The sequence below is a fragment of the Somniosus microcephalus genome, chromosome 23, assembly GCF_052327205.1.
Source record: "Somniosus microcephalus isolate GS21.2 chromosome 23, FLI_Smic_1.0, whole genome shotgun sequence".
Classification (NCBI taxonomy): Eukaryota; Metazoa; Chordata; class Chondrichthyes; order Squaliformes; family Somniosidae; genus Somniosus; species Somniosus microcephalus.
Window position 1 is genome coordinate 19,738,017 of NC_141009.1, and position 12,911 is coordinate 19,750,927.

The 12,911-nt window shown below is 44.3% G+C and overlaps 1 protein-coding gene across 1 annotated transcript in view; it reads left to right on the top strand.

Annotated features, from left to right (window-relative positions):
- Positions 1-8,326, top strand: part of phf19 (PHD finger protein 19) — a 30,254-nt gene extending 21,928 nt beyond the window's left edge. The window contains exons 12-14 of the mRNA XM_085965566.1: positions 1,411-1,496; positions 1,898-1,993; positions 5,234-8,326. Of these exons, the coding sequence (XP_085821692.1) occupies positions 1,411-1,496; positions 1,898-1,993; positions 5,234-5,564 (513 nt within the window). The 3' untranslated portion in view covers positions 5,565-8,326. The remainder of the gene's footprint in view (positions 1-1,410; positions 1,497-1,897; positions 1,994-5,233) is intronic.
- The last annotated feature ends 4,585 nt before the right edge of the window (positions 8,327-12,911 follow it).

Here is a 12,911-nt window from a genome sequence, read left to right on the forward strand (position 1 = left end):
TGACACGATGTGCTGATCAAAGCTCTTGAGAGTTCGTTGCAGCACGCTGCACTGACATTGGTTTGACAGCAGGATTGCAGGAACAGTTGATTTTGCTGTAAAAATAAATGGGAGTTCCTCTGGAACTGGTTTCAGGGTATGAATTTGGTCACTGCAAAAGGGGAGGAAGGGGAAAAATTGGACAACATCACAAGCCCATATTCTCCTAATGATTAAATCGCTGGATGAATAGATGTTTATGACCAGACAGTTGATGTCCGGCAGTTTCTTTGATACCCTGCGTTTGTTTTGAGGAACGTGGTCAGTGGCTCTGCCCTGATGGCTTTTCCCCGCTTGAGCTTGAGTGTAATAACTGTGCCAGCTTGGCTCTGGTGATAGCGCGCTTGCCTTTGAGTCAGAAGGTTGTGCAATGCCAGGATTTGAGTTCATAATGAGGTGGAAAGGACTAGAAGGATATGGTGATAGGGTTAGATGAAGAGGGGGTGGGAGGAGGCTCGCGTGGGGCTTCTTACACTGTTCCAACGAAGCTCAACATAAGCTCGAGGAATAGCACCTCATCTTTCGATTAGACACTTTACAGCCTTCTGGACTTAACATCGAGTTCAACGATTTCAAACTATAAATTGGCCCCCGTATTTCTTTAATTTTTTCTCTCTCTCTTGTTTTCTCACATGGTAGCTGTTAATGTTGCTGCCGTCATCATTCACACATCATCTAGAGCCATCTTTTGATTCTTAACTTGTCCCATTACCTCTCCTTTTGCCTTGCACCATCATCCCTTTTGTCAGTCAATCTCTCCTGCCTTCCAGTCTGTCACAGACCTTCCCTTTGTTCTTTCCTCCCCTCTTCCCTGCCCCTGCTTAAAATTCTCTCTTCCCTAACCTTTTCCAGTTCTGACGAAGGGTTCGACCTGACACGTTGACTCTGTTTCTCTCTCCTCGATGCTGCCTGACCTGAGTGTTTCCAGCACTTTCTGTTGTTATACCGGCATAGACCAGTTGGGCCGAATGGCCTGTTTCTGTGCTGTACATTCTGTGTAATCTACTTGAAATACTGAGGGAGTGTTGCATCACGCGAGGTATCATCCTTTGGTTAAACTGAGGTCCCATCTGCCTTGTAAAGTGGACTTTAAAGATCCCAAGGCAGTATTTGAAGAAGATTAGGGAGTTCTTCCACTGTCCGAGCCAAAATTCCTCCTTCACCCAACACACCAAAAACTGGCCGTTCCTCTCATTGTTATTTGTAGGACATTGTTGGCAAAATATGACAGCCACTGCATGTGCAAAGTAATGCACTGTGTGAAACACTCAGATATTTCAAAGGGATAAGGTGCTTTATAAGTGAAAGTATTATAATAATTTGCAAGTAACATTCTAATTGTCGTTCATCATTTCACTTTTCCAATCGTAGAGTGACTTCTCAACAGCTGAGAGTACCAGCTACCATTTGGCAAACATATTTGACTTTACAGTGGATGACATTCAGAGTTTGAAAAGGTGAGTGAGTTCCCACCTTAAAGACTTGTGTGCGTGGTGTGTCAGAACAGAGCCGTGCCTCTCTGAGGACAGGCTGCAAAGCAGCAATGCTTCTCTGAAGCCGAACGATAGATGGGAGAAGCCCGGCGATAACAACCTTTCAGATTTTCCCTCTTGCACCGTGGGAAAGATTCTTACCTCTGCTCAGCAGCTCACCATAACGTCAAACTGGAGGTTGAAAAAATTGGTTGCCGGGAGCAATTGTGGACACAAACCCAATGTGTTTCCATCTGATGCTGAAGTTCCAGCATGGCTGGTCTCTGACCTGCCTCACCATCCAGGCCGTATAAAAAATCTCTGGCATAGTGATTATTTCTTCTCCCTGAAGATTTTAGTTCTGTCTTTTCTTTACGTGGTTTTAGTGATCGTTCTGAGGGAACCTTTAGCTCCGACCAAGATTCGACAGATGCAGGAAGTACATCTGGCTTTGCCTCCACAAGCTTGTCTTGTGACTCTCGGTAAGACCAAAGTTCTGCTTCAAAATCATTAAACATTTGTCTATCGATCGACCAATGAATGTTTGTTTGGTGTCTAATTACAGAGAGAGGAACCAACTAGAGATCAGGCCATCTTAGACTGGGTATTAGGTAATGAGAAAGGATTGATTAGCAATCTTGTTGTACGAGGCCCCTTGGGTCGGAGCAATCATAATATGATAGAATTCTTCATTAAGATGGAGAGTGAAGTAGTTGACTCAGAGACTAGTGTCCTCAATTTAAATAAAGGAAACTACGATGGTATGAGGCGCGAGTTGGGTAGGATTGATTGGGGAATGTCACTCAAAGGGTTGACGGTGGATAGGCAATGGCAAACATTCAAAGACCGCATGGATGAACTACAGAATTTGTTCATCCCAGTTTGGCATAAAAATAAAACAAAAAAGGTGACTCAACCGTGGCTAACAAGGGAAATTAGGGATAGCATAAGATCCAAGGAGAGGACATATAAATTGGCCAGAAAAAGCAGTAAACCTGAGGATTGGGAGCAGTTTAGGATTCAACAAAGGAGGACAAAGGGATTAATTAAGAAGGGGAAAATAGAATATGAGAGTAAGCTTGCAGGCAACATAAAAACTGACTGTAAAAGCTTTTATAGATATGTGTGAAAAGAAAAAGATTGGTGAAGTCAAGCGTAGGTCCCTTGCAGTCAGAATCAGGGGAATTTATAATGGGGAACAAAGAAATGGCAGACCAATTAAATACATATTTTGGTTCTGTCTTCACAAAGGAGGACACAAATAACCTCCCAGAGATGTCGGGGAACATAGGGTCTGATGAAAGGGAGGAACTGAAAGAAATCAGTATTTGTAGGGAAATGGTGTTAGGGAAATTGACGGGATTGAAGGCCAATAAATCCCCAGGGCCTGATAATCTACATCCTAGGGTACTTAAGGAAGTGGCCCTAGAAATAGTAGATGCATTGCTGATCATCTTCCAACATTCGATGGAATCTGGAACAGTACCCATAGATTGGAGGGTAGCTAATGTTACCCCACTATTCAAAAAAGGTGGTAGAGAGAAAACGGGGAATTACAGACCGGTAAGCCTGACATCGGTAGTGGGGAAAATGCTAGAGTCCATTGTAAAAGATGTAATAGCAGAGCACTTGGAAAACAGTGACAGGATCGGACAAAGTCAACATGGATTTACAAAAGGTAAATCGTGCTTGACTAATCTACTGGAATTTTTTGAGGATGTAACTGGTAAAATAGATAAGGGAGAACCAGTGGATGTGGTGTATTTGGACTTTCAAAAGGCTTTCGATAAGGTCCCGCATAAGAGATTAGCGTGTAAAGTTAAGGCACATGAGATTGGGGGCAAGGTATTGACTTGGATAGAGAACTGGTTGGCAGACAGAAAGCAAAGAGTTGGAAGAAACGGGTCTTTTTCCGAGTGGCAGGCAGTGACTAGTGGGGTACCGCAGGGATCGGTCCTTGGACCCCAGCTATTCACAATATATATTAATGATCTAGACAAGGGAACTAGATGTAATATCTCCAAGTTTGCAGATGACACAAAGCTGGGTGGTCGTGTGTGCTGTGAGGAGGATGCCGAGAAACTCCAGGATGATTTGGACAGGTTGGGTGATTGGGCAGAAGCATGGCAGATGCAATATAAAGTGGATAAATGCGAGGTTATCCACTTTGGTGTCAAAAACAGGAAGGCAGATTATTATCTGAATGGCAATAGATTGGGAGAAGTGGAAGTGCAACGAGACCTGGGTGTCCTTGTGCACCAGTCACTGAAGGTAAGCATGCAGGTGCAGCAGGCGGTTAAGAAGGCAAATGGTATGTTGGCCTTCGTAGCGAGAGGGTTTGAATACAGGAACAAGGATGTCTTGCTGCAGTTGTACAGGGCCTTGGTGAGACCACATCTTGAGTATTGTGTGCAGTTTTGGTCACTTTATCTGAGGAAGGATGTTCTTGCCACGGAAGGAGTTCAGCGAAGAATTCACCAGGCTGATACCTGGGATGGCAGGAATGACGTATGAGGAGAGATTGGGTCGATTGGGCTTGTACTCGCTGGAGTTTAGAAGAATGAGAGGGGATCTCATTGAAACTTATAAAATTCTGACAGGACTGGACAGACTAGATGCAGGAAGGATGTTCCCGATGGTCGGGGAGTTCAGAGCCAGGGGCCACAGTTTAAGGATAAGGGGTAAGCCATTTAGGACAAAAATGAGGAGGAATTTCTTCACCCAGAGAGTGGTGAACCTGTGGAATTCTCTACCACAGAAGGCAGTAGAGGCCAATTCATTAAATATATTCAAGAAGGAGTTAGATATATTTCTTAAGGCTAGGGGGATCAAGGGATATGGGGAGAAAGCAGGGACAGGGTACTGAATTTGGATGATCAGCCATGATCGCATTGAATGGCGGAGCAGGCTCGAGGGGCCGAATGGCCTACTCCTGCTCCTATCTTCTATGTTTCTATGAGAGTTGTTCTGACCCACAGAAAGCCAGCAGTGAGAATAGTTTTTTACTGAGAGACGGCACAGTCCACCACCTTAAACATTCATTCCCTCCATTACCGGTGTGCTGTGGCTGCAGTGTGTACCATCTACAAGATGTACTGCAGCAACTCACCAAGGCTTCTTCGGGAGCACCTCCCAAACCCGCAACCTCTTCCACCTAGAAGGACAAGAGCAGCAGGCGCATGGGAACACCACCACCTCCAAGTCACACACCATCCTGACTCAGAAATATATCGCCGATCCTTCATTGTCGCTGGGTCAAAATCCTGCAACTCCCTCCCTAACAGTACTGTGGGAGTACCTTCACCACACGGACTGCAGCGGTTCAAGAAGGTGGCTCACCACCACCTTCTCAAGGGCAATTAGGGACGCCCACATCCATAAACAAATAATTTTAAAAAATCGTATATTAGCGCTCAGGCACAATTGTAGCCACGTTAAAGGAATTCACGCACAGGCATCTTCCACCCTTTAAAATGAAGTTCGGGACCTGGAACGTCAGGACCCTCATGGACAACCCCAACAGTGACAGTGACTGTAGGTCCCGCATTGGACTCATCAGTCACCTGAGAACTCATTTTTAGTGTGGAAGCAAGTCATCCTTGGTTCCGAGGGACTGCCTAAGAAGAACAGAGAAGACAATTGTATTACAAAGAGGTTGTTCCTATGATTCTGCACAACAGTATCTTGACTTTCCTTATTCTGTTTTGTTTTCTTGCTCACAGAAAGACTGTGGGGAGCCGTAAAAGGAAGGCGCCGGTAGAGTATTCACTGAATGGCAAAAACAATCCGAAGGAAAGCATCTACACACATACAGCTAATGGAGTGGGTCAGACAGAGCAATCCATGGATACTAATTACATTAACGGCCACACCTTTGATAGTATGAGTGATGATGAAACCTCCCTGTCCCATCTTAAATCCTCGATCACTAATTATTTTGGTGCAGCGGGAAGGCTGGCGTGTGGCGAAAAATTCCAGGTCCTGGCTCGGAGGGTGACTCCGGATGGAAACGTACAGTACCTGGTAGAATGGGAAGGTGCCACTCCGTACTGAATCACAGCTGGGAACTGCATCTAGTCCTGTTAGCGACCATAGGGTCAAGGTGAACAGGAGCCTGGGCTGGGCAGGGCTCCAAAGCATCTCCTGTAGTTGTTAAAAAAAAAAAAAATGAAAGTAAACTACAGTGGAGCCTTCTTATTTACCAGAAACAAACATTTAATCTAGGATTTGAGATCTCCTTAGGTACTTGATGTACTAACGTAATTTTTAAAAAATTGGTACAGAACAGGCTTACTGCTGCTAGTGGTAGCTAGTGTACGTAGTAAATACCCAACTGAAGAGCATTTTCAGAACGTTCTCGATATCCAGTGGCAATGAATGGGTACCGCACTAGCTTTATCCAGCTGTGCAGACGACTTGACATCATCTTTCAAAGCACCAGCAATGGAATGGTCCATATCTATCTTGGTTTACTTTGCTTATGTCGATGTCAATGGCCGACGAGTTGATTTGTAGCCATGAAACTCTTATTTAAATCACGGCTTAAAGGGGTTTTTATGCTTTGGGAAGGAGGACAGGAAGTTTAACTGTAAGTGACTGTAAGTTGAGATGTGAAAGTTTTGATTGTAAGTGGGATTTGATTCTACAGATTTAAACTGCGACGTTTGACGTTGCAGGGAATGGAAATGGTGCTGTACACTGAGAATGTTTCATCGTAAAGTGGGATTAGGCCTTCGCAAAGTTGACCTTAAGTGGGCTCCACTGTATCTGCTGCACACTTAACGCTGTTTTATTTTAATCCATTTCCATACACAGCTCTGCTTTAACCTTCAGAATTACGCTAGCTCATTCTGTAGCCAGTTGCTATGTAACTGATCAAACTACAGCTAGCTTTTGAAAGACTTTGTATTTTTCACCAGCCTCTGCTGCTTAAATCCCCTTACCAGCCAGCTTTGCTAAAAGTTTTATTTTTGGCAAAAAAAGCCTTGTATATCGGATAGAAATACCTCTGTCTGGCAAGGGCAAGGCTCGCTTCAGCGGATAACATGATAGGTAGTTGAGTCGTTGCTGCTCCAGGTTTCCCTCTCCCGTGGGTACCTACATGTTCCTTGTTGGGACTGGAATTTCCATAATGGAGAATATATAGAACCCTGCTTGAGAGAATGTGAATTGACTATTTTTAAGCTGCTGCTCTTGCTCTGTGGGTCTGTCTTATTTGCGCAGACTTCACACATGTTGCAATTTTTACCCTTTGAGGACTGGCTTGACGTTCCTGTGCCAATTTTAAAATTAGAACTGGGCTGAAACATTTTGTCTTTTTACTTCTAAGTTTCTGACCATAACGTCGTGTGCTGGTCGCACTGCATGAGATACCTTTTTCTTTCACCCCGTTTCGGTTGCTGTAAACTGGGATTTTTTTTTTTGTCACTTCGCTGTTTCTTAAAAGATTTCATGCTGTTTCTGTTCTTTATGGGGCACTTTAACTTTTGTGTTGAGTTTTGACAGACCTATGCCGAATCCAACTCTCCCACCTTTATCTAGTGTCCTGTACCTCCACTTTCCTGCAAGCCTAAAGGAGAGCAGAGGCACGACACAGCACATAGAATGTTTCAATTAAAAAAAAAAGTGCACTCCAATTTTTTTTTTAAGTTCAGGGGGTGCAATTTTAACCTAACCCATCGGTCGGGAAACTTGACGGGACAGCCGACCACCCTCCCTTGTCCAAGTGAGTGTCAGCAGGCTATGGGGGACATCACAGGTGATCCCAGACCTGTCCTCAGCCGATGTCCACACAAGTGCACTTTCCAGCAGGAATCACAGGATAGTGATCAGGAGCAAGAATCTTATTTGATTGCTTTTATTTTTTTGCCCCTCCCCTCCCCCCAGCCTGACCCTGGGATCCCAAAACCCTCACTGCCAGCTGGGGCTGAGCTCAGCACAGAGCAAGGAGCCAGTCTGGGCCTTCCCTGTTCTGCCTGGGTCGGTTCCGCACTATCTATGCACTTACTAACTGAGCAATGGTGAGAGCTGCAACACTGCTTTATAATTCACTTTTGCAGTTAGTTGCAGGAAAGGAAAGAGGTGTTCTCAAAGGGTTAAGCTTTAATGTATCTGTATGTGCCAACCTGGTGTTGCAAATGAAATGCTAAGGGACATTGGATGCTTTAGTTGCTATTGATAATCAAAATGTATGATTTATATTGTCACGGTTATGTGCTATTAGAGCTGTCATGGTCCAGTAGTGGTTTAAAAGTGAAAACAGTTGTGTGAACTCTTTTTTAAAAATATGTTGCAAGCAAAAGCTAGTCTGTTATGACCACATTAAAAGATATTAGTGAATTGTCACCTCTCAATGAATGCCAAAGGTATTTTCATTGTGAGAAATGTCGTTCTTGCTCTGATTTATCCTGTGTGGGATTGAAATTGGCAGCAGAGATTATTCACTTAAATCATGTTTTCAAGAAAATTGGAGACTTGATTGAATGGGATCAAAATAAGCTGTTCTTGAAAACACCCTGCTTTAAGTATTTAATGGAGACAGATCACCTTTTTATGTTGACTATAGCAAAAAAAAAAGCACAATATTCCGAGCGGCTTTTTCAAGTGTGCAATATGGAGATTAATTTAATTGTGATTTTAGGCTCCATAAAATAGGCCCTGCTAGCCAAAGACTTAGTACTTTTTGTGGTTTTATTTTTCTATTGACAAAAGGTGTTATAAAAGTGCCAATAAATTATTTGGAAACAAAGCGGGGGGAAAACTCGTCTCGAGCGAATCGGCAGCCTGGGTTACTTTTATGAAATAAAAACAGAAAATGCTGGAAATACTCAGCAGGTCAGGCAGCATCTGTGGAGAGAGAAACAGAGTTAACGTCTCAGGTCATCGACCTGTTTCTCTCTCCACAGATGCTGCCTGACCCGCTGAGTATTTCCAGCATTTTCTGGTTTTTATTTCAGATTTCCAGCATCCGCAGTACTTTGCTTTTTTGTATTACTTTTATGAAGTCGGTGTGAAACGGGGGCTGCTGATCTGCTATCGCCCAAGTCGAATTTCATCCCCCAAAGTGTCTTAATGGACATGAAAGGATCGTCTAGCTGATGGCAATTTGCCAGTAGGAACTTTCACCTTAAAACTCACACACATTATGGAGTAGAAATTGGACCTTGTGGCCCATTTTACGGGCGTAAAGTGGGCCAATTTCGGGGACCAACTTCCTGCAACCCCCACCCCACGGACGCCTGAAGGACATGCGATCCAACATCAGGATCGGGCTTTTTTTCCCCAGGCATCCCGAACGGCCGTCTCAAACAGGAGTTAGAGGGCCCTTACAAATGTCAAAGAGGGGCCTGCTTTAGGCAGAAACTGGGCGGCCTGCTCCGCTCAGGATTCTTCAGCGACAGCCTAAGCACCAAAAGATAATTTTATTCAATAAAAGTTTCTAAAAATGTTGCTGTGGAGCCAGGAGGATGAGCAGGTCCAACCCCCCCCCCGCCCCCCGCTATTCCACCCACCGAGACTTACTGAAGAGCCGCTGCCGGCAAGGCAAGCAGCCCGACATTCATCTACTTAAAGTGGGCGACCTGCCTGCGGAGCTCGCCCAAACACGGTAACCGAGGCCTAATATGGAGCCCATCTCGGGCCTCCTGGTTCAAACGTGCGCTGACAGTGCGCAGCTGGCCATGCACTCAAAAATGGGCCATAACTAATTTATAAACCCCCATGCACCATTCTGAACACAGCAACTTTTCAAATTAGCTGTGTAACGTGACAATCCAAAAACTACGGCTGAATTAAATTTCACTGGTAATGCCTCCTCTTTAATGCGATTCAGGATCCCTCGGACTTTTTTGTTTGATTTCACAAACACAGGAATATTCAGTTTCCCCCACCCACCTCGCACATTCCTCATTCTGTTTTCATCCCTCGTTTGATCGAGTGGGCAGTGTTGTGGTCCGGAGCTTCGCTGGTACCCATTATATCCAGGTGCTGGATGCTGTACGAGTGAGATCTGAATCAATCTACAGCCTGCTTGATTCTTCCCTCCCACACCTGCCTCTAAATATTGAATTAAAACCCACCAAACACACAGCGATTCACTCACTGTGTGTCAGCTGTGGTGAAATAAAGCTTTTCTCTTCACAGGTTCCGTAAGTTTAAGGTAATTCCGTTTTGCAGTGATGGTGTCTCTTGAGTGATGCTTGGTCCTGGCTTAGAAAACAGGTGGAAGTTCCCATTACTGTGGATCGAAAATGCTCAGTCTATTTTATGAAGTTCCTTTTAATGCTCTTTGCTTTTAGTAGTCATGAGAAAAAAAATTCAAGTGCAAATAGCAATATTATTTCAGAAACCATTAGCACTAAAACATTTTGCTGAGTAGGCAATGTGTAAAGACTTGCCATGACTTGATGATGAGTTTGCTTAACATTTGGACAATCAACTTTTCACATCCCATATAGTTTATCATTACAGTGTGCCAGTTATTGCACAGTGGTCTGGTCAGTTCATAACCAGACTTGGACAATGGCTCTGACTTTCGAAGTTGACCACAGGAGTCCTTCAGCTGATGGGAGTACTGGGGCGTACTGGAACTAGTGAATCATGACTTAGTACTGTACCAAATCGCCAGCCATGTAGTATATCTTACTCCCTCCCAAAGTGTTTGACCAATTCTGACATGAGAAAAATCTGAAATGACAATCCTCGTACAAATGTTACCTGCACAATGTGATTTGCATAACCATTAGAGGTTTACAGTATTACTTTAACATTGTACATTTGTAAGCAAGCACACTATGTAATGACGTTTTTTTGTAACAAAACATGTATTCTTCATTATGCAGTTCAGTATTCTTCTCTGTATTCAGCTATGCAAAACAATTGCCAATAAATTCTTGGGTTAAGTTGCTCTTCTGTGCTATTGTCACCTTTCTGATTTTTGACCACTTTTCCACAGAAAGGATTTGGAAAAAGTTACGTTTAATGCTGAGTTTTTAAAAGCATACGTTTAATGCTGAGTTTTTAAAAGCAGTATGTATTCTCATGAGTTTTTTTTTTTTAAAAAGAGGTATTTTGATGAAAGGTGGTATGCTAAAGGGAAGTTAGTTCCCCCCCAGACACTAAATAATAAGCAGTGCATTAGCTTGTCTGGGTATTCGGAAAGACACCTCTCACCATTGTGTTGGAAAACTCTTTGATCTCTGCCAGTCTTGAGAGTAAACTGCTGACTTGGTCAAGAAGTCACCAATTCTGAGGTAACATTTCCCCTCATAAAGCTTTCCAGCCAGAGGAAGCCCTGTCATCTCCCGTTTACATTATAATTCAGTTTGGTGCAGAAGGCTCTTTTTTCCAAATAAGGGAACTGTACCGCCAACACTTTCATTAAAAGCTGAGGCTTTTGTCTCCATGTTCACAATCCCATTCAAGAAAAAAAGCCCAGTTACTAATATCCTTGGTGTTCTACCACCTTGAAGCAACAATAGTCTCAAAAACCTTCAAGACTGCCAGTTTGAAAATGACAGCACAATGGCTTAGCTTGAGCTGAGCCACCCATACAGATTGCAAACAAGTGCAGTACAGGAGCTGTCTTTTGACACTGGAATAATAGTTTACACCACTGGCTTGAAACCGCTGCGAAACCTGGCTGAGGGCTTCATTTTTGTTATGGTACTCAAAAAGTTTTGTGTGTTTATACAAGCTTGCTTGACATTTCACCAACACTGGCTCTATGACAATATAGAAGAGTTGGTGTGTAGCTGGCAGGCCTGCACAGCAGGTGAGTCAAGTCATCACCTTGTTGCTCAATTTAAAAAAATCAAAGTAAACAATTTCAACAAGGAGCAATCTATTTTTAGCGTTCCGACACAGCTCTGGTAAGGACAGCGGGACACATTAAATGGGTACTGTAATGTATGTACCTTTAAGAGAGGAACTATCTTTTACAGCCCCTGTATACTGCAGCACCAGTAGTGACCACACCTGTATATAACACCGTGTAGTAATTTGTACAGTTAGTTCCAGCATACCCTCTTCAGTAAACACCTGTTATTACCGTTCTCCTGCAGTCCGTGTGTTATTGATACGCGGACACTACAGTGGCGACGAGCAGGTTCAAACTCACCTGCAGTACTGCATCACCTCACGGGGATCCATCCCTGAAAAGGAGCTTCTTGGAGGTCGAAGCCAGAGCAACGGGCGTCGACCGTGGGCAACCGCCCAGTGATCCATCGGAGTTCAGAGAATTGCAGGGGAAGCTGTGGAGAGCTGGGCTTGGTTCTCCAGTCAAGGTGTTCCAGCAAATTGGGCTGGTAGCAGGTAGTGCGCTGACCCTTCCTGGACTGCGGCGGGCTAGAGCTCGATTGAGCGGCGTCATCGGGAAGAAAAAGAGAGAGAGGGTGGAGCGCACAGGGCGCGGCCGGTGCTCAAGAGCCGGGCAGCGTTAAAGAAAAAAAAAGGGGGAAGGAAAAGAGACGCGCAGTGGACAGCGTCGAAGAAGAATAAAACTAAGAAAATTAATTAACAAAAGAGACGTGCAGAAAGCCGCGGGGCGCCGCCATTACTATTTAGGACGCTAGGAGCAGCATTGGCAGCAGGGCGAAGAAGGAAAAGCGCGGGAGGCGCCATTTTAATCCATTGGGGAAGAAGGAAAAGCGTGGGAGGCACCATTTTAAACCACCCAAGGTGCCGAAGAGTGGCAGCATCACTGCTTTCGACAACGAAATAGAAGACTGGACCACGTATGTGGAAAGAATTGAAGTGTACTGCAAGGCAAATGAGGTGGCCGATGAAAAGAAGGCGTCGGTATTATTGAATTTGATGGGCGCAAGAACGTACGGCCTATTGCGGAATTTAATTACCCCAGCTAAACCAATGGAGAAAAGCTTTGAAGAGATTGTCAATATCTTACAGGAGCATCTAAACCCTACACCGTTGCTGATAGCAGAAAGATTCAAGTTCCATAAAAGAAACCAGCACAAAGACGAGAGTAATGCTGACTATCTTACGGAACTACGCAACTTATCGAAACACTGCCAGGAGCAGGACTGGCAGATACCTTAAGGGATAAGTTTGTCTGCGGGCTCCAGAGTGAAGGAACCCAGAAACGACTACTTTCGGAAAAGGACCTTACGCTAGAAAAGGCTTTCAGCGTTGCAGTATCCTACGAAGCAGCAGCACGGGGAGCTGCGGAAATACAACAGAAACCGCAAGAATATAGCGCCAATGAAATGGCATATGGAGCAGAAAAGTGCTATCGCTGCGGCAGAACAACCCATGACCAGAAGGATTGCTGGTTTAAGGATAAAGTATGCAGGCAATGTGGAAAAGTGGGACATATAACACGAGTCTGCAGGTCGGGAAAGAAAACCAACACTAAAAGAACTACTGAGGAAAAGTACAAGAAAG